The sequence below is a fragment of the Oncorhynchus mykiss genome, chromosome 2 (assembly GCF_057628025.1).
Source record: "Oncorhynchus mykiss isolate SJ-2025 chromosome 2, ASM5762802v1, whole genome shotgun sequence".
In the NCBI taxonomy this organism is placed as follows: domain Eukaryota; kingdom Metazoa; phylum Chordata; class Actinopteri; order Salmoniformes; family Salmonidae; genus Oncorhynchus; species Oncorhynchus mykiss.
Genome location: NC_143023.1, coordinates 89,693,463 through 89,715,181, shown reverse-complemented (window position 1 = coordinate 89,715,181; position 21,719 = coordinate 89,693,463). Strand labels below are relative to the sequence as shown.

General features: G+C 42.6%; 2 protein-coding genes across 4 annotated transcripts; one reads left to right on the top strand and one right to left on the bottom strand.

The window, feature by feature from the left end:
- The first annotated feature begins 2,037 nt into the window (after nt 1-2,037).
- tph2 (tryptophan hydroxylase 2 (tryptophan 5-monooxygenase)) lies at nt 2,038-10,070 on the top strand. Of its 2 annotated transcripts, XM_021576444.3 has the most exons (12): nt 2,038-2,317; nt 2,449-2,644; nt 3,454-3,597; nt 3,681-3,864; nt 5,701-5,801; nt 6,559-6,626; nt 6,855-7,051; nt 7,372-7,507; nt 7,793-7,919; nt 8,064-8,159; nt 8,313-8,446; nt 8,954-10,070. In XM_021576444.3, the coding sequence occupies exons 2-12, from the start codon at nt 2,456-2,458 to the stop codon at nt 9,126-9,128; spliced, it is 1,551 nt and encodes a 516-aa protein (XP_021432119.1). In that variant the 5' UTR covers nt 2,038-2,317; nt 2,449-2,455; the 3' UTR covers nt 9,129-10,070. The 2 variants fall into 2 exon arrangements, with proteins under 2 accessions (XP_021432119.1, XP_090068108.1); XM_090211982.1 differs by lacking the exons at nt 2,038-2,317; nt 2,449-2,644; nt 3,454-3,597 and adding an exon at nt 4,105-4,132 and having other exon boundaries at nt 3,789-3,864.
- LOC110499364 (uncharacterized) lies at nt 10,037-21,186 on the bottom strand. 2 transcript variants are annotated; one of them, XM_021576456.3, is made up of 6 exons: nt 21,040-21,186; nt 18,507-18,807; nt 17,802-17,930; nt 16,962-17,020; nt 10,941-11,246; nt 10,037-10,774 (listed from the first exon to the last, which is right to left on the bottom strand). In XM_021576456.3, exons 2-6 carry the CDS (start codon nt 18,757-18,759, stop codon nt 10,742-10,744), a joined length of 780 nt encoding a protein of 259 aa, XP_021432131.3. In that variant the 5' UTR covers nt 18,760-18,807; nt 21,040-21,186; the 3' UTR covers nt 10,037-10,741. The 2 variants fall into 2 exon arrangements, with proteins under 2 accessions (XP_021432131.3, XP_021432149.3); XM_021576474.3 differs by having other exon boundaries at nt 17,802-17,927.
- Between the last annotated feature and the right edge of the window lie 533 nt (nt 21,187-21,719).

Sequence of the window (21,719 nt, the reverse complement as noted above, 5' to 3'; positions counted from 1 at the left end):
ACAATGGAAATACGTCCCAGACTTTGTGTTATCCTCCACGATTTAACAATGGAAATACATTCCAGACTGTATTGTGTGTTATCCTCCATGATTTAACAATGGAAATACATCCCAGACTTGGTGTGTTATCCTCCATGATTTAACAATGGAAATACGTCCCAGACTTGATGTGTTATCCTCCACGATTTAACAATGGAAATACATCCCAGACTTGATGTGTTATCCTCCATGATTTAACAATGGAAATACATTCCAGACTGTATTGTGTGTTATCCTCCATGATTTAACAATGGAAATACATCCCAGACTTGGTGTGTTATCCTCCATGATTTAACAATGGAAATACGTCCCAGACTTGGTGTGTTATCCTCCATGATTTAACAATGGAAATACGTCCCAGACTTGGTGTGTTATCCTCCATGATTTAACAATGGAAATACGTCCCAGACTTGGTGTGTTATCCTCCATGATTTAACAATGGAAATACGTCCCAGACTTGGTGTGTTATCCTTCATGATTTAACAATGGAAATACGTCCCAGACTTGGTGTGTTATCCTCCATGATTTAACAATGGAAATACGTCCCAGACTTGGTGTGTTATCCTCCATGATTTAACAATGGAAATACGTCCCAGACTTGATGTGTTATCCTCCATGATTTAACAATGGAAATACATCCCAGACTTGATGTGTTATCCTCCATGATTTAACAATGGAAATACGTCCCAGACTTGGTGTGTTATCCTCCATGATTTAACAATGGAAATACATCCCAGACTTGGTGTGTTATCCTCCATGATTTAACAATGGAAATACGTCCCAGACTTGGTGTGTTATCCTCCATGATTTAACAATGGAAATACATCCCAGACTTGGTGTGTTATCCTCCATGATTTAACAATGGAAATACATCCCAGACTTGGTGTGTTATCCTCCATGATTTAACAATGGAAATACGTCCCAGACTTGGTGTGTTATCCTCCATGATTTAACAATGGAAATACGTCCCAGACTTGGTGTGTTATCCTCTATCCTGATGTTACTCATGTGCATGTATGGCTTTTTCAAGTTTGATGTGTGCTTGTTTTTTAAAAAGGTCAAATTAATAAACTAAAACAAAAACTAAAAACAAATGGAAACCACATTTGACTGTTCCATTTATTCCATCCCTGCCATAACAATAAGCCTGTCCTCCTATAGCGCCTCCCACCAGCCTCCTCTGGCCAATACAATTATGATATACAATCGGATATGTCACTTAAATTGAGGATTCCTATGTATGATTTGGCTCCTCTCTCTGGTGTGAATGAGTGTATATTGAGAGTCCCTCTATTATGTTACCATATTTGACTAGTGGATTTGCATTCAGAAAGGTGGATTAATACAGTGAACGCCATAGGCTGCATTTAGAGACTCACATCTCCCTCACTAGCTTTAAGCACCAACTGTCAGAGCAGTTTACAGATCACTGCACCTGTACATAGCCCATCTGTAAACAGCCCATCTATCTACCTCATCTCCATACTGTTATTTATTTATTTTGCTCCTTTGCACCCCAGTATCTCTACCTGCACATTCATCTTCTGCCGATCTACTATTCCAGTGTTTAATTGCTATATTGTAATTACTTTGCCACCATGGCCTATTTATTTCCTTAACTTACCTCATTTGCACTCACTGTATATAGACTTTTTGTTTTCTTTTGTTCTACTGTATTATTGACTATGTTTTGTTTATTCCATGTGTAACTCTGTGTTGTTGTATGTGTTGAATTGCTACGCTTTATCTTGGCCAGGTCGCAGTTGTAAATGAGAACTTGTTCTCAACTAGCCTACCTGGTTAAATAAAGGTGAAATAAAATAAAAAAAATACAATAAAAATGTTTCACTAATTGGTCTTTTGACCAATCACATCAGATAATTTTCAGAGCTGATCTTATTGGTCAGATTAATGGGATCACCATAAAATGTATTTCCTAATGTATTCCCATGGAGTTTCCTGCCTCTCCAAATAAAGGGAAGAGATGGCTCTTCACACACGCACCCCTGCCTGGTCTATATGCATGTCAACAGCAGAGAGAGGGAGGGGATGCCTTACCCCCTCTGCCTCCATCACACTATTTAAAGGAGCTTCAGTGGTGCTGGCTGGCAGAAGACGAGCCTAGTGTAGCTCAGTGGAGGAGGAGGAGGCAGTAGTAGTAGTAGTAGTAGCAGTAGCTATTGTAGAGAGTAAATACAGGGTAGTACTGTAATAGTAATTATAGTAGACACCAAATAGGAACTCTGGATCCGGAACATCCTCTCCAGTGCATTGGGAGGTAACGCGTGACTCTCCAATTTAATGTTTAGTAGAAATCAAATATTGAAAACATACTGTGACATTTGGGTCTACAAAGAGAAAGTCATCAACCTTCAACTTGAATTTGATCAGAACATTCTCTCCATGCAGGCAGCCCATGGTGATGGCGTCGTCCCAGCTGAGGAAGCGGGGCGGCGGCCCGGAGAAGAGGGGTGGCCCAGAGCCAGTGCCAAGAATGCAGCCTGCCATGATGATGTTCTCCAGTAAGTACTGGTCCCGGCGAGGGCTCTCTCTGGACTCGGCCATGTTTGACCAGCAGAAACAACACCATACCGGGGGACAGATGGTAAGTGAAAGACTGCATGGAATGAGATCTAGTGTCCTCTGCAATGGAGGGGTTGGATGGTTTGTTAGTTGACTGGTTGGTTGGTTGGTTGATTCATTAATTTAAACTGTCTGCAGTACATGGATGGCTTGAAGAATGGGTTGATTGATTGGTTGGTTGAGGTTTGAAGCTCTCCTGATAACTGCAGAAACTGCATGTTCTATTTAGTGCACACCATTTTATTTATTTTTCCACCGGACTGCATATTGCTATGGACTTTCTTTTCTGAGTGAAGCACACGTAATCAGTTTTCTAGGCAACCATATCTTAGTGTCCATCACAGGGGGAGGAAATCCTCTTTCTCATGACATGTTCTTATGGCTAGCTAGCTCATCTCTCTGGTCATGTCAAAGATAAGAAGGCGTGTTAGTAGAACGGATGGTTTAAGGCACTGAGTGAGACTATTGATTGAAATACTCAGGCTGGTTTTAATGTGGCCTACACTTGGGAAATGGTTTGGTAATCAACATTCTATCTTCATGCATCAATCACCTATCAGATCTTGTATGTGCTGTGTTGACTTGTTTATTGTTTATTAATAATTGTGTTAACAGGTGGACATGTGCTGGTGTAGCGACGGTGGTTCAGTGACCTCCGCTCGCATGATGAGTAACCTTGCCTGAGACCCGAAGACTGTTTCTGTCTGAGCTTATGCCTAGCTAGGGTTTAGCTCAGTGGGTAATCCTGTTTGAACCTGATCAGTCACATTGGGTTACATCTGGTCATCTGTATCGACATGTCTGTGTCACTTTCTGTTCCCTGTCCGACAGTCGCGCCGGCCCTCCTTCTGTCCAATAGATGAGAATCCAACCGACAAAGAGATCAGGGAGAGCAGGGAGTCGGGGAAGACGGCTGTTGTTTTCTCTCTGAAGAACGAGGTTGGCTGCCTGGTCAAAGCCCTACGCCTTTTTCAGGTGAGTATCTACTGTCCTGCTCCACCCCATTTGCCCCAACGACATTCTCTCCTCTCCTCATTGTCTATTCTCTGCTCTTCCAGGAGAAGCATGTGAACCTGGCTCACATTGAGTCGCGGATGTCCAAGCGCATCGCTACAGAGGTGGAGATCTACGCCGACTGCAGCTGCAGCAAGAAGGAGTTTAATGAGCTGCTGGAGCACCTCAAAGACCACGTCAATATCATCTCCTTCAACACGCCTCAAAACCAGTGGTCTACAGAAGCAGGTATGACCCAGGAGTTTTGTTGTAGGCTTTCAGTTTGATAGTTTTTCAGGACATATTCAGGACATAAGCCACAGCTTATTAAGGTCTCAGTTCAACATTCACATCTGTATGGGCATATGTGGAATACTGAGTGACTTACAGCAAGAACATGAAGACATTTAGCTTTTGTTCATGGTTCAGAGTGAATGTACACATCTTATCCATATCATCTTATGTTCTGTTTGTTGTCTCATCTTGTAGGAGTATAAATGTATCTGAATGGAGATCTGTGAGTACTGAGTGACTTTTAACCAGACAAAATGTGCTTTTGTTTACCATTTCTTCTTTGTACAATTTAGTGCTAGTGAAAACTATTTTGACATTTTTTTGAATGAGTGTTCATCAATGACTACTTGATGTATGTGAAATTCTCAGAGTGGGTAGTGCTTCAGTTGAATGTGTGTAATGCTTTACCCTGTGTATATATGATGTGTGTGTAATGCTTTATCCTATGTATACATGATGTGTGTGTGTGATGTGATGTGTGTGTGTGTGCTTTATCCTGTGTATACATGATGTGTGTGTGTGTAATGCTTTATCCTGTGTATTCATGATGTGTGTGTGTGTGTGTGTGTGTGTGTGTGTGTGTGTGTGATGCTTTATCCTGTGTATACATGATGTGTGTGTTATGCTTTATCCTGTGTATAGATGACGTGTGTGTGTGTAATGCTTTACCCTGTGTACACTAACGTTCAAAAGTTTAGGGTCACTTGGAAATGTCCTTGTTTTGAAAGAAAAGCACATTTTTTGTCCATTAAAATAACATCATATTGATCAGAAATACAGTGGAGACATTGTTAATGTTGTAAATTACAGACCCTCAAAACACCAGTCTCAACGTCAACATTGAAGAGGCGACTCCAGGATGGTGGCCTTCTTGGCAGAGTTGCAAAGAAAAAGCCATATCTCAGACTGGCCAATAAAAATAAAAGATTAAGATGGGCAAAAGAACACAGACACTGGACAGAGGAACTCTGCCTAGAAGGCCAGCATCCCGGAGTCGCCTCTTCACTGTTGACATTGAGACTGGTGTTTTGCAGGTACTATTTAATGAAGCTGTCAGTTGAAGACTTGTGAGGTGTCTGTTTCTCAAACTAGACACTCTAATGTACTTGTCCTCTTGCTCAGTTGTGCACCGGGGCTTCCCACTCCTCTTTCTATTCTGGTTAGAGCCAGTTTGTGCTGTTCTGTGAAGAGAGTAGTACACAGCGTTGTACAAGATCTTCAGTTTCTTGCCAATTTCTCATATGGAATAGCCTTAATTTCTCAGAACAAGAATAGACTGACGAGTTTCAGAAGAAAATTCTATGTTTCTGGACATTTTGAGCCTGTAATCGAACCCACAAATGCTGATGCTCCAGATACTCAACTAGTCTAAAGAAGGCCAGTTTTATTGCTTCTTTAATCAGGACAACAGTTTTCAGCTGTGCTAACATAATTGCAAAAGGGTTTTATAATGATCAATTAGCCTTTTAAAATGATACAGTTGGATTAGCTAACACAACGTGCCATTGGAACACAGGAGTGATGGTTGCTGATAATGGGTCTCTGTACGCCTATGTAGATATTCCATTAAAAATCTGCCGTTTCCAGCTACAATAGTCATTTATAACATTAACAATGTCTACACTGTATTTCCAATCAATTTTATGTTATTTTAATGGACAAAAAAAAATTATTTTCTTTCAAAAAACAAGGACATTTCTAAGTGACCCCAAACTTTTGAATGGTAGTGTATATATGATGTGTGTGTGTAATGCTTAATTCTGCATATATATGATGTGTTTGCATCCTTAGATGGGGAGGAAGTTCCTTGGTTCCCCCAGAAGATTGCAGAGCTCGACCAGTGTTCTCACAGAGTGCTGATGTACGGATCAGAGCTTGATGCAGATCACCCAGTAAGTTAGTGTGTTCACTGCTTGGCCGAGTCATCATCTCAAAATTAGAATTGTCTCTCAACTGAATGACCAAAGGAAGTAAATAAGACTTAGATACATAGTGTTTTAATATATACTGAGTATACAAAACATTAAGACCTGCTCTTTCCATGACGTAGACTGACCAGGCAAATCCAGGTGAAAGCTATGATCCCTTATTGATGTCACTTGTTAAATCCACTTCAATCAGTGTAGATGAAGGAGAGACGACAGGCTAAAGAAGGATTGTTAAGCCTTCAGAAATGAAGACATGGATTGTGTATGTGTGCCATGAATGGGCCAGACAAAAGTTTTAAGTGGTGCCTTTGAACAGGGTGTGATAGTAGGCGTGTGTCAAGAACTGCAACACTGGACCATCAAGAATGGTCCACCACCCAAAGGACATCCAGCCAACTTGACACAATTGTGGGGAAGCATTGGAGTCAACATGGGCCAGCATCCCTGTGGAACGCTTTTGACAACTTGTAGAGTCCATGCTCCTACGAATTGAGGCTGTTCTGAGTCATTATGTGTTCCTAATGTTTGGTATACTCAGTGTACAACTAATGATCATAATTCCATGATTATATATATAAAAATATATGTATATTTGTGCTGATAATACTCCAGGAATTCACAGGAACTACAGTATATCACCACTGTTGGCTGGTTGACTTGACAGATAACTCTGTGTGATCCTGTTCCTTATCTAACTTCTGGTCCCCTGCTCTGACTCCAGGGCTTCAAAGATAACGTATACCGCCAGAGGAGGAAGTACTTTGTGGAAATGGCCATGAATTACAAATAGTATGAGTAGTCTCTTCTCTTCTCTTTCTTTACTGTGGAAACACTCTGGTGACCTGTTATTTTCTTACACTAATACTGTTATACTAATTGCAGTGTTAGCACACTATTTAGTTGGTATTACAATGTAAATACAGATAAGAAATAACAGCTCAGTGTGCATATGATATAATAAAAGAGTGAAATGTAAGTGTGGTTATATCCTTCTCTGCATCCACCTCCTTTCCCCAGTGGCCAGCCTATCCCCCACATCAAGTACACCCCAGAGGAGGTGAGGACCTGGGGTGTGGTGTACAGGGAGCTCACCAAGCTCTACCCCACACACGCCTGTAGAGAGTACCTGAAGAACCTCCCCCTGCTCACTAAGCATTGTGGGTATCGGGAGGACAACATCCCCCAACTGGAGGACGTGTCCCTGTTCTTGAAAGGTATAGGCTGATGAATACCTCTAACAACCCTGATGACCGTAACAGCACATTGTTGTCACCATTATCAGTGTACAGTAGAACCATAACACATTCACTCATAACAGCAAGACTGAATCAGCCTCAGATAGTTTGGTAACACGTTCATCCTCACTGACATTGTCAGTCTCACCTGTGTAACCTCAGGCTGACCCTAAAAAAACACATCTGTCATTGAAACTTCAGGTCCAAAGAAGAAGACAGTTCCTTCCTTCAAAGTTCCCTAAAGGCATTGGCCATAATTATCATATATTGATCCTGTTGTTTGTGTGTGACTGTTTCAGAGACGTCTGGGTTCACAGTGAGGCCCGTGGCAGGATACCTGTCTCCTCGGGACTTCCTGGCCGGTCTGGCTTACCGGGTGTTTAACTGCACTCAATATGTCCGGCACAGTACTGACCCGCTCTACACACCCGAACCGTGAGTACATCATCACCAGAGGTATAACATGTTTCGAGTTTCACAGCACTTGGCATCGCATTACTTGTTCAAACTGAAGCACTCAACATCAAAGTAAAATAAACGATTGTATGATTATTCGAGAGGGAGAGAGAGATGGATAACGATAACAGGAGAGAAAGAGAGAGGGGATAACGATAATGTGGAGTTTAGTCTGTAGCATATTCTTAGTTTCGATAGATGCCGTTTGCATTTCAATAGCCCATATCTAATGATATCAGAATATTATCTGATATCTGGATACAGGGACACGTGTCATGAGCTGCTCGGTCATGTTCCACTCCTGGCCGACCCCAAGTTCGCCCAGTTCTCCCAGGAGATAGGCCTGGCATCTCTAGGGGCATCTGACGAGGACGTACAGAAACTAGCCACCGTGAGTACAACACCCTGATAATGCACCTAATGCAGGGTGATTTGTAAAAAATGATAAAAAAATAAGCGTGATTTGGATTTTGTTACTTTGATATATTTTTTTAAATAAAGGCTTACTGACTGTTTCGTTCTATGCTGTTGACAGTGTTATTTCTTCACCATTGAGTTCGGCTTGTGCAAACAAGACGGCCAGCTGAGGGCCTATGGTGCAGGTTTGCTGTCATCTATTGGAGAGCTGAAGGTAAAGCGCAAACACACACACACACACACACACACACACACACACACACACACACACACACACACACACACACACACACACACACACACACACACACACACACACACACAGAGAAAGTGACATCACAGTGACAGGCTGATTATTTCCTCACAGCATGCCCTGTCTGACAAAGCCTCAGTGAAGATGTTTGACCCTGGGACCACCTGCTACCAGGAGTGCCTCATCACAACCTTCCAGGAGGTCTACTTTGTCTCTGACAGCTTTGAAGAAGCCAAAGAGAAGATGAGGTAAAACTAAGGGCAACCCAATGGCTTAATGGATAACAGTTTATTTTTAAGGATTGGGGTAGTACCACTCCTCTCACAATTATTTGTTTGAAACCCATTTTGCAGCAGTATATGTGTTCTGGAGGCAGCGACTTAAACCGCTAGGCCAGACCATCCTAGGACATGAAGGTTGTGTGTTTGATTCCCACATGGGCCACATATACTGAATATGAGAGTCTAGGAATCAGGACAAAGTTATTCAAATTGCTCCTAAAAACTGCATGCTCTAGTTTAGTAGGTTACATGCTGACAATACAGGAGTCCACTGGTTTAGTAGGTTACATGCTGACAATACAGGAGTCCACTGGTTTAGTAGGTTACATGCTGACAATACAGGAGTCCACTGGTTTAGTAGGTTACATGCTGACAAGACAGGAGTCCACTGGTTTAGTAGGTTACATGCTGACAAGACAGAAGTCCACTGGAGTAACTCTTCTTTGCAGTTAGGTATATTCCTTCTACCAACAGGGAGTTTGCCAAGACGATCAAGAGGCCGTTCTCAGTGTACTACAACCCCTACACCCAGAGCATAGACCTGCTGAAGGACACCAGGAGCATTGAGAATGTGGTGCAGGACCTTCGCAGTGACCTCACCACTGTGTGTGATGCCCTGGGCAAGATGAACACATACCTGGGAATATAGCAGTTGTATATCTTGGGCATACTTATCTTGGAAATATGTTACTTATCTTGTTGAATATAACATCTTTGTGGAAATGAAACAGACATGACCTGTACATTGCACAGATATCTCTTAAAATTAAAATAGTAAATGTTACACTTAAAAAATAAATAACATGTTTGAAGTGACATGAAAAAGAAATCAGATCTATTTTCCACTCAGAGTTTATTGTATAGAGCAGGGGTATTCAACTCTGACCCTGCGAGGTCCGGAGGCTGCTGGTTTTCTGTTCTACCTGATAATTACACCCGTCTAAATCAGTCCCTGATTAGTGGGGAACAAATAAAAAAATGCAGTGGAACTGGCTTCACGTTCAGAGTTGAGTTTAAGAGGGATAGAGTATAATACAGAAAATAATATATGGATATGTTATACTTGAAATATATAGTATTTGAAATTGTTGGGGGAAATTCAGAGATATTTTTTGACTTATTCTGTACAGTGCATCAAATGTGAAGAATACAACAGGATATTCATGAGTATTGCATTGTTATGCAGTCGAAATGTGTTGCAAATATGTCAAATGTAACTCGGCTGCCATTTGCTTTGAAATAAAGAAATGTCCCAAATGTAATTCAAATACAATACAAACATTAGGAAAAGAGAATCATTGTTCTAATATTTTTAATGTCAGGCTTCTTTGGCCTTACTGTTGTAAGTATATGTATACATGTTATGCTAGGACTGGAATGGTTTATTGTCTCTGATGAGGTAACTGGTGTAATATTCCATTTGGAATCTCTGTGCTTTTGCTTTCATGTATCGTTCGACTATACTGTTTTCACTGCACATTGCAAATGTATAGTCTTCATTCACAGCTTTACAAAGAGGAAGACAATTATATTCAAAAGAATACAAATGAATGACTATTAAATGACAAAATAAATCTTTAATTCCTTTATGGTATCAAATAATTTGTACTTTATCACAGTAACACCACTGAAATAGCAACATATCCCACTAACACGACTTTATGTTGTAATATAAAAAAAAATGTTTGTGGGATAGAGGTTCATACACAATTTCCAAAACTAACAATCTAAAGATGATTATTGTTACTTTCATCACATACTGGCTGCAGAAATGTATTAACCATTAGATTTATCCCCACATACAACTATTTCAAGGCAATTCATTGATAATCCACACTGAGCAGTTCATTCATAAATCACAGGTTCAATGTCATTTTAGAGGTTAAGATAAACCCAAACATCTTGAAAGCTATACATTCAGTATAGGCCCTAATATTTAAAAACTTGAGATAAGGTGACTTAACATGGACTTAAGTCAATAAAAAAATACTTTAGTCCATGTTTTAATGAGACTTAAGTCCATGTTAAGTCTGTTTATTTCAAGTCTAAATTGGGACCAATGTCCAATATCTAACAGTACATAACTTTTGAAGGATCTCTTTAACATGAACAAAATGTAGTCAGTTTCACTAAGAAACAGCCTTATTAATGTAAGTACAGTAAGTGAATCCATAGTTTAAGGAGCAAATTAAACATGTAATATTCAGCAAAATGTAAATGAGTTCCCATGGCTGGTTGAAGCAGCTGAAATGCCTGACAGGTCTAATCAGTGTCTTCACTGTCAAACACGTTATTCTGGAAGGAAGAAAAGACAGAATTACAGAATGTAGAAAACAATACAATGTTTTCCCCTGTTCATTTTTCTATATTTTCTCTCATTTAGGAATATCATCCACTTTAAGCTGCTATTCCCCTTACACTCTCCTGACAGACGACCCTGCTCTGGTTCTGCAGTACTCACCCAGCCCCCGTGTTTCTTCACCCAGGCCGTGTGGTGCTCCTGGAGGTAGCGTGTCCCAAAGCCCATGGCCCGGCTCATGGGGTGGAGGTCCAGGGCAGATAGCTTGCTAGTCACCTCGCAGGCCAGGGCAATCTGCTCCCTCTGGACCCTCTCCTCCTTCTCAGGGGCAGGGCAGCCTGTCCGGGCTACAGGACCATCACCCTCTACCCCCGTCACTCCCTGGAGCAGGGTGGAGGTCACCGTCTCAAACAGACTGTAAGTGAAGGAAGTCTGGAGGTGCCTCTGCAAGATGTGGTTACTCATGATCTGAGATGCGGGAGGGTGGAGGGAGGGTGAAAGGACGGGGAAGGGTGAAAGGACGGGGAAGGAGGATGCCAGGAGGATGAGGTCAGTAAGAGTTTGGGTAGAGGGAGGGAGACATTTGAACACATAATTGTGAAAGAAGAGTGTACTGTACCTGGTCTTGGACAGAGCCTTATACCGTGTTTGGTATTTTTGAATTCGTAACATATAGAATACTATATACTGTTAATGAGAGTCAGGGGATGTTTGACTATGGAACAAGGACATCTTGTGGTGATAAATGGAGCTGATCGTGGACTACAAGAAAAGGAGGGTCAAACAGGCCCGCATTAACATCAACAGGGCTGTAATGGAGCAGGTCGAGAGTTTCAAGTTCCTTGGTGTCCACATCACCAACGGACTATCATGGTCCAAACACATCAAGACAGTTGTGAAGCAGGCATGACAACACCTTTTCCCCTCAGGAGACTGAAAAGATTTGGCATGGGTCCCCAGATCCTCAAAAAGTTATACAGCTGCACCATTGAGAGCATCCTGACCGGTTGCATCACCACCTGGTATGGCATCTAACCGTAAGGCGCTACAGAGGGTAGTGCGTACGGCCCAGTACATCACTTTTGCATTTTTGATTTATTTCACCTTTATTTAACCAGGTAGGCCAGTTGAGAACAAGTTCTCATTTAGAACTGCGACCTGGTCAAAATAAAGCAAAGCAGTGTGACAAAAACAACAACACAGTGTAACACATAAACAAACGTACAGTCGATAACACAATAGAAAAATCTATGTACAGTGTTCGCAAATGTAGAAGAGTAGGGAGGTAAGGCAATAAATAGGCCATGGAAGCGAAATAATTACAATCTAGCATTAACACTGGAGTGATAGATGTGCAGATGATGATGTGCAAGTAGAGATACTGGGGTGCAAAAGAGCAAGAGGATAAGTAACAATATGGGGATGAGGTAGTTGGGTGTGCTATTTACAGATTGGATGTGTACAGGTACAGTGATCGGTAAGCTGCTCTGACAACTGATGCTTAAAGTTTGAGAGGGAGATATAAGACTCCAGCTTCAGTGATTTTTTTCAATTCATTCCAGTCATTGGCAGCAGAGAACTGGAAGGAAAGGCGGCCAAAGGAAGTGTTGGCTTTGGGGGTGACCAGTGAAATACACCTGCTGGAGCGCGTGCTACGGGTGGGTGTTGCTATTGTGACCAGTGAGCTGAGATAAGGTGGGGCTTTACCTAACATAGACTTATAGATGACCTGGAGCCAGTGGGTTTGGCGACAAATATGCAGTGAGGGCCAGCCAACGTGAGCATACAGGGTGGGTAGTATATGGGGCTTTGGTGACAAAATGGATTTCACTGTGATAGACTACACCCAATTTTCTGAGTAGAGTGTTGGAGGCTATTTTGTAAATGACATCGCCGAAGTCAGGGATCGGTAGGATAGTCAGTTTTACGAGGGTATGTTTGGCAGCATGAGTGAAGGAGGCTTTGTTGCGAAATAAGAAGCCGATTCAATATTTCATTTAGGATTGGAGATGCTTAATGTGAGTCTGGAAGGTGAGTTTACAGTCTAACCAGACAGCTAGGTATTTGTAGTTTTCCACATATTCTAAGTCAGAACTGTCCAGAGTAGTGATGCTAGTCGGGTGGGAGGGTGCGGGCAGCAATCGGTTGAAGAGCATGCATTTAGTTTTACTTGCATTTAAAAGCAGTTGGAGGCCATGGAAGGAGTGTTGTATGGCATTGAAGCTCGTTTGGAGGTTAGTTAGCACAGTGTCCAAATAAGGGTCAGATGTATACAGAATGGTGTCATCTGCGTAGAGGTGGATCAGAGAATCACCAGCAGCAAGAGCGACATCACTGATATATACAGAGAAAAGAGTCGGCCCGAGAATCAAACCCTGTGGCACCCCACACCCCTATAGAGACTGCCAGAGGTCCACCAATTTGACACACTGAACTCTATCAGAGAAGTAGTTGGTGAACCAGGCGAGGCAGTCATTTGAGAAGCGAAGGCTATTGAGTCTGCCAATAAGAATGCAGTGATTGACAGAGTCGAAAGCCTTGGCCAGGTCGATGAAGACAGCTGCACAGTACTGTCTTTTATCGATGGCGGTTATGATATCGTTTAGGACCTTGAGCGTGGCTGAGGTGCACCCATGACCAACTCGGAAACCATATTGCATAGTGGAGAAGGTACGGTGGGATTCGAAATGGTCGGTGATCTGTTTGTTAACTTGGCTTTCGAAGATTTTAGAAAGGCAGGACAGGATGGATATAGGTCTATAACAGTTTGGGTCTAGAGTGTCTCCCCCTTTGAAGAGGGGGATGACCGCGGCAGCTTTCCAATAATTGGGGATCTCAGACAATACAAAAGAGAGGTTGAGCAGGCTAGCAATAGGGGTTGCAACAATTTCGACTGATAATTTTAGAAAGAGAGGGTTCAGATTGTCTAGCCCAGCTGATTTGTAGGGATCCAGATTTTGCAGCTCTTTCAGAACATCAGATGTGTGGATTTGGGTGAAGGAGAAGTGGGGTGGGGCTTGGGCAAGTTGCTGCAGAAGGTGCTGAGATGTTGGCGGGGTAGGGGTAGCCAGGTGGAAAGCATGGCCAGCCGTAGAAAAATGCTTATTGAAATTCTCGATTATCGTAGATTTATCGCTGGTGACAAAGTTTCCTATCCTCAGTGCAGTGGGCAGCTGGGAGGAGATGCTCTTATTCTCTATGTGTCCCAAAACTTTTGGGAATTCGTGCTACAGGATGCAAATTTCTGTTTGAAAAAGCTAGCCTTCGCTTTCCTAACTGACTGAGTATATTGGTTCCTGACTTCCCTGAAAAGGTGCATATCGCGGGGCTATTCGATGCTAAATGCAGAACGCCACAGGATGTTTTTATGCCGGTCAAGGGCAGTCAGGTCTGGAGTGAACCAAGAGCTATATCTGTTCTTAGTTCTACATTTTTTTTTGATCTGGGCATGCTTATTTAAGATGGAGAGGAAAGCACTTTTAAAAGAGCAACCAGGCATCCTCTACTGATGGGATCAGGTCGATTAGAAAGGGCTGCTCGCTGAAGTGTTTTAGGGAGCGTTTGACAGTGATAAGGGGTGGTCGTTTGACAGCGGACCAAATACACACGCAGGCAATGAGGCAATGATCGTTGAGATCCTGGTTGAAGACAGCAGAGGTGTATTTAGAGGGCAAGTTGGGCAGGATGATATCTAAGATGGTGCCCATGGTTACAGATTTAGGGTTGTACCTAGTAGGTTCACTGATAATTTGTGTGAGATTGAGGGCATCTAGCTTAGATTGTAGGACGCCCGGGGTGTTAAGCATGTCCCAGTTTAGGTCACCTAACAGTACGAACTCTGAAGATAGATGGGGGCAATCAATTCACATATGGTGTACAGGGCACAGCTGGGGGCTGAAGGGGGTCTATAACAAGCGACAATGGTGAGAGACTTGTTTCTGGAAAGGTGGATTTTTAAAAGTAGAAGCTTGAATTGTTTGGGCACAGACCTGGATAGTATGACAGAACTCTGCAGGCTATCTCTGCAGTAGATTGCAACTTCATCCCCCTTGGCAGTTCTATCTTGTAGGAAAATGTTATAGTTAGGGATGGAAATGTCAGGATTTTTGGTGGCCTTCCTAAGCCAGGATTCAGACAAGCCTAGGACATCTGGGTTGACGGAGTGTGCTAAAGCAGTGAATAAAACAAAGTTAGGGAGGAGGCTTCTAATGTTAACATGCATGAAACCAAGGCTTTTACGGTTACAGAAGTCAACAAATGAGAGCGCCTGTGGAATGGGAGTGGAGCTAGGTGCTGCAGGGCCTGGGTTAACCTCTACATCACCAGAGGGACAGAGGAGGAGGATAGGGGTATGGCTAAAGGCTATAAGAACTGGTTGTCTAGTGCTTTCAGGAAAAAAAAAGAGTAAAAGGAGCAGATTTCTGGGCGTGGAATAATAGATTCAAGGCATAATGTACATACAAGGGTATGGTAGGATGTGAATACAGTGGAGGTAAACCTAGGCATTGAGTGACGATGAGAGGTTTTGTCTCTAGAGGCACCATTTAAGCCAGGTGAGGTCACCACATGTGTGGGGGGTGGAACAAAAGGGCTAGCTAAGGCAAAGCCCCGTCCTATCTCAGCTCGCCAGTCACCATAGCAGCACCCACTCGTAGCACACGCTCCAGCAGGTATATCTCACTGGTCACCCCCAAAGCCAATTCCTCCTTTGGTCGCCTTTCCTTCCAGTTCTCTGCTGCCACTGACTGGAACGAACTGCAAAAATCACTGAAGCTGGAGATTCCCATCTCCCTCACTAGCTTTAAGATCCAGCTGTCAGAGCAGCTCACAGATCTCTGCACCTGTTCATAGTCCATCTGTATACAGCCCATCTATCTACCTCAATCCCATACTGTTTTTATTCATCTTGCTCTTTTGCACCACAGTATCTCTACTTGCACATCCATATTTTGCACATCTACCATTCCAGTGTTTAATTGCCATATTGTAATTACTTCGCCACCATGGCCTTAACTCCCTTATTTGACCTCATTTGCACACATTGTATATAGACTGTTTCCTTTTTTTCCTACTGTATTGACTGTATGTTTTGTTAATTCCATGTGTAACTCTGTGTTGTTGTATGTGTTGAACTGCTATGCTTTATCTTGACCAGGTCGCAGTTGTAAATGAGAACGTGTTCTCAACTAGCTTACCTGGTTAAATAAAGGTGAAAAAAATATATATATATTGAGTAGGGCTGGAGGCGCTACAGTGAAATAAGACAATAATCACAAAACAGCAATGGACAAGGCATATTGACATTAGGGAGAGGCATGCATAGACTAGTGATCATAGGATCCAGTGAGTAGCTTGGCGAGCTGGAGACACGGCGATTCAGACAGCTAGTGGGCCGGGGCTAGCAGAAGGGCCTTCGGGGGATGTCACGACGGAAGAGGCAAAGCTTCCTGACATCCTGGACCTATATACTAGGCAGTGTCAGAGGAAGGCCCCCAAAAATTGTCAAAGACTCCAGTCATCAAAGTCATAGACTGTTGTCTCTGCTACCGCACGGCAAGCGGTACTGGAGCGCCAAGTCTAGGACCAAAAGGCTTCTTATAACAGCTAGAACCCCAAAGCCACAAGACTGCTGAACAACTACTCAAATGGCCACTGGACTATTTACATTGCATCCCTTTGTTTTTACACTGCTGCTACTCGCTGTTCATTATCTATGCACAGTCACTTTACAAATTACCCCGACTAACCTGTACCCCCGCACACTGACTCGGTACCGGTGCCCCCTGTATATAGCCTTAGTATTGTTTTGTAAATATCTTGTGTTACTTTTTGATTTTTTTTTAAACTTTAGTTTATTTAGTAAATAGTTTCTTAGCTCTATTTCTTGAACAGCATTGTTGGTAAAGGGTTTGTAAATAAGCATTTCACTGTAAGGTCGACACCAGTTGTATTCAGCATTTCACTGTAAGGTCGACACCAGTTGTATTCAGCGTTTCACTGTAAGGTCGACACCAGTTGTATTCAGCATTTCCCTGTAAGGTCGACACCAGTTGTATTCCGGATTTCACTATAAGATCTACACCAGTTGTATTCCGCGCATGTGACAAATAAGATTTTATTTGTAATGGGTAGTCCAATTGCATTTGAAACCCTTCCCCTTTCTCCCCATGAAGACACACACACCTCCTCATTCAGCTTGTCTCCAGATGCCTTCAACAACTCCACTAGTCTTCGGATGACATCTGCAGGGAGACAAAACCAATCAGTAACTGTCCATTCACATCTGCGGCATCAGAAAGGCACTAAGTTCAAGTTCAACTTTATGCAAATCATTGCATTACCCTACAATATCATGTAAAGTACTTTGAAAGCTACAACTGTAAGGAAAATCACTTAAAGGTGCTGTACATATCATTTCTCAGAATGTCTCCCCTATGTGGAAGCTAGCTAATTGCAACAGCACTTGGCTGCATTCAAAACACATCTCCCCCTACCCACATCCTATTTCCCCGTAACATGGTGGAGACTCACGCTTGAGCCTTTTACTTTCGGTTTTGGTCCACCAGCTTCAAACAGCTATACAAATATATTTTTTGTTACTGAAAAATATATTTCTCAGCGATTTAGATGGTACAATGATTCCCTACACGACTCAGTGCTTGATTTCTAACATAAACTGAAATTGAACAGTGTAAAATTTTTGCAACCAGGAAATGACAGAGTGACTTCTACATTGGCCGCTTGAACCATTTTCCACTAGATAACACAGCCACACAGCCATCCCATTTTGACAACAGATGCCGCTCCGGTGGGAGAAATCAATAGTCGAATATCACAGCCAATCACAACACTGGCCGGTAAGTTGTACTGTGAAACACTATAATTCCCCTATTACTGCACATATATTACGGCCACTTTCTGAAATTACAATGCATCTTTAATAGCACCTTTAATAGCACCTTTAATAGAATTAATCCATTTATCATCATAAACGTTATTGTTGTAAGTGTGAAAGAGACCCACCATGTTGATCCTCTGTCCCGTCTGACTCTATGTCGTCTGTTGTGATCTGCACAGAGTCTGCAATCTGAGTCAACCTGTCTGCTACTCCATTCAAGGTATTGCCCTCTCCTCCTGCAGCTCCAGTAGCTGCTTTACACACACACACCACCCACCCATACACCACCCACACGCACACACCACCCACCCACAAACGCACGCACGCACACACCACCCACCCACACACGCACGCACGCACACACCACCCACCCATACGCACACACCACCCACCCACACGCACACCACGCACACACCACCCACCCACACATGCACGCACACACGCACCACCCACCCACACACCACCCACCCACACGCACACCACGCACACACCACCCACACCACCCACACACCACCCACACACAGTGTTTTTAGTTGCAGGGGTTACATAAACTTGCATGTTCTAAGTAGCACAATATTCTGTGATCAATCCATATATTTGACATATAATATTCTATGATTCCACACCAGAGGAGGCTGGTGAGAATATCTATAGGAGGCCGGGATAATTGTAACGGTTGGAATGGAATCAATAGAACGGTATCAAACATAAGGAAACCACAGGTTCTATTCATTCCATTCCAGCCATTATAATGAGTGTGTCCTCCTATAGCTCCACAGAATGTTCCAGGGCACAGAAACATACCACCACTGTTTTCAACTACCTCTTACCTGCCACTAGGCCATGTCTGGACGGAGCACAACCTTGAAATTTGCGGTGTATGGGACCGGTGTCATAAAATCTAGCATTATGTCTGGATGGAGGAGGACCTTCTTTTTGAATGAGGCCTTGACATTGAGGCATTGGGCCAGACCGCTGCCTCTTCCTTTTGCCACAGTAAGCCATGAGCAGTCGATACTCATCGCTACGTTGGTCCACTCCGCATGCATCCACGGCGGCCCCTGCTGTTGCATGGTTCTCCATCTCACTGCCACGCCACACACAACCTGACAGCCTGGAACACTGCAGGATCTGCAGAATTAAATAAAACATTAAGAAATGTAATGTTGACTTACGTTGGTCGCTAACCATTTTAAAACAATAATCTCTAGTATAAAACAGGCGCCGTTTCCCTCTTCAATAATCTTTCTGGGGGACCCACAGACAGTGCACGGTTTTGTTCCAGCACAGCAGGGTAGGCTATTAACATCTGATTCAAATCATAAAGTGGAATCAGGTGTGACATATTACTGGGCTGGAACAAAATGTTACACAGCATGTGGGTCCCCAGGACCGAACAACACCAGACACTTAGGCCTACAGTGCAAAATTTGCCTCCCTGAAGGTTGTGGTGGACAGTGGCAGCACGTGGGCAAAATCACTAGGGAAGCCAAGCCGAGCCAGCAAAAAAAATCCATATTACAACCTATGTGGTGATAATTGCTTTGTTCTCCCTATAACCCATTCATTCATACGCCACCGTGATGTACAGTACAATAAGGTCGAGAAAACAAAGACAACACACAGTGGCAGAATAACTACAACTATGTTTGTTTCATCACAAAACTGGAGAGCAACATCTATCCACAAAGCAAATATTGCATTAAACAGTTACATGACCTGCAGCATGGTCAAGAAAGTTAATGTTTTCGACAGTTTACTAAACTACTACTGATCAGGGAGTTATCGCAAGTCAGAACAAAGACAACAGGAGAACTGCCTCCACTATCCAGCAACGTTTCAACTTAAACATCATCAAATCAACTAGGCTACATATGCTTAGTTTAATACACTGAAAACAAACTTAAAGATACCAAAAACAATTTAGTCAAATCGATGTTCTTAAATATCACATGGCTGTCCATGGTAGGCCTACTGATTTCGGGCTGTGTGTGTGTGTGTGTCAGTGGAGGCTGCTGAGGGGAGGACAGCTCATAGTAATGAGTATCAAACGTGGTTTCCATGTGTTTGATAATGTTACATTGACTCCATCCCAGCCATTACTATAAGCCGTCCTCCCCTCAGCAGCCTCCACTGGTGTGTGCGCAGGGTAGCCTAGTGGTTAGAGCGTTGGACTAGTAACCGGAAGGTTGCAAGTTCAAACCACTGAGCTGACAAGGTACAAATCTGTCAATCTGCTCCTGAACAGTTAACCCACTGTTCTTGGGCTGTCATTGAAAATAAGAATTTGTTCTTAACTGACTAGCCTAAAGGTAAAAAATAAATAATTGTTTTCTCATGCTTGTTGTAGACTAGTTGAACACCAATACACTCCTCTCTGTCATGTTGGCCAAATGGTCTATGGCGCTGTCATACACTTTTAGTTTCTGTTTTCATAGGCTACCAAGCTAAAATGCTTGCTTAAAATGCTTGCTTACTAGCTTACTAGCTAGCTAGTTAACGTGAGTCTACTAGGCTACATATTGAACTTCAATCGTCTCAGGCCAGTGGCACAATATATTAATTTATGGTTAGATAAACGGATGTGATTTGATTGGTGTGAAGCCAAATTCAAACTGGCCTCCCTTACGGGGAGTTTTTCTGCGCCAGGACAACCCACAGTTGAGCTCACCTCAACGCTGATTGTCTAATTATTTTATATTTTATTTATCAAGGGAGGCCAAATCAAGTGCTTCACCGGCAACATGTCATACTCTTTTGGTCCAGACAGAATCAGATACGTGGGCTACCCATACTGAGACAGAGGGGCGCTGTTTCCCTCGCTCGGGTGATTTTTCCGGTGAAAATTGACCAAAGATAGATAATTTTATAGATAATTTTATAGATAATTTTATAGGTCAAATATTTGGGGAAGCCTGTTATGCAAGAATACACGCCACTGGTGGTGGACAAACTTTATTTGATGTTATTTTATTTGTTTGGCCTTCGTTTTCTCATTTTGGTTCACCATACTACCAGCTTCATGGAGTTATGAAAGGTTTAGGTATTGTTTCACATCAAGTTAGTTTCACTTTCATGGTGAAAGTCAAATAGCGCATAAACTTTACATGTGATTGCTTATGCAAAAATATATTTACTGTAGCCATACAGTATGCCACGTAGACTAAATAATTTGCTGCTCGGTTACAGACAGCGAACGTGGGTTACCTACTTGAGTAAACAAGGTTACTTTCACTGTAATAATGGAGTAATCACTTTCTCGTTTTCAAAGTTCTTTGACTGAAAAATCGATGTGGCTGTAGGACAGTCTACACAAATAACATCGACAGAAAACCAAAAGCATACAAAACCGTAAACACTTACCTATAAATTATTTCAGCAAATATATGATGATGCTTTCACCTTGAATAAGGAACCATAACTAGATTTGAGATTCATAACGGGACATTCTACTTCCTCCTACACTTTTCTGGTGAAAACTACTCTGTACTGCCACCCCCTGGATGTGATGAACTATATTTTTTGGGCGCGTTCCTCTAGTCTGGCTAACACCGAACTCTCATGTCCTCCAGACTTAAGAGTCTGGTATGGCTCTTTGATGTTTTTTTTCTTCTATGTTATATATTGGCGTTCACAGAATTTCATGTGCACCTACTGTGCGGGGTGGAAACAGGATTCTCCCCCAAAAACGGAACAAACTACCAAAAACAAATAAAATAAAAATATACTAAATCAAACAACCTTTCTGTTAAAAATAGGTTATATCAGATCCCTCCACAGGCTCAAGGGGAGCCTGGGAGGGCGGGCTGTATTCCGGCGCTTGTACCCCTTGCAAGTCTTTAGATGTGAAATCGTTAATAACTCCCAAAAACGTTTGCCCTCTGGATCGTTACAACATTTGAGAGGCACACAGCGATGCGGTACTGAGCTCAACTTGGCCTCTGCATGCCTGAAGAGGCTCTACAATTGCATCACACCCTCCATACGGAGCCTCTGACCACATTTTCAGATCAAGCATAAATAGGCTTTTACAGGGCACTCCA

What these genes read in the sequence shown, in the direction of transcription:
- tph2 (XM_021576444.3), top strand. Translation starts at nt 2,456, where the DNA reads ATGGTGATGGCGTCGTCCCAGCTGAGGAAGCGGGGCGGCGGCCCGGAG. An exon ending in CATCTATTGGAGAGCTGAAG is followed by an intron (nt 8,160 to 8,312) that starts GTAAAGCGCAAA and finishes ATTTCCTCACAG; the next exon opens with CATGCCCTGTCTGACAAAGC. An exon ending in GAAGCCAAAGAGAAGATGAG is followed by an intron (nt 8,447 to 8,953) that starts GTAAAACTAAGG and finishes TTCTACCAACAG; the next exon opens with GGAGTTTGCCAAGACGATCA.
- LOC110499364 (XM_021576456.3), bottom strand. Translation starts at nt 18,759, where the DNA reads ATGGAGAACCATGCAACAGCAGGGGCCGCCGTGGATGCATGCGGAGTG. An exon ending in CGGGACAGAGGATCAACATG is followed by an intron (nt 17,021 to 17,801) that starts GTGGGTCTCTTT and finishes GTCTCCCTGCAG; the next exon opens with ATGTCATCCGAAGACTAGTG. An exon ending in GAGACAAGCTGAATGAGGAG is followed by an intron (nt 11,247 to 16,961) that starts GTGTGTGTGTCT and finishes CCCGCATCTCAG; the next exon opens with ATCATGAGTAACCACATCTT.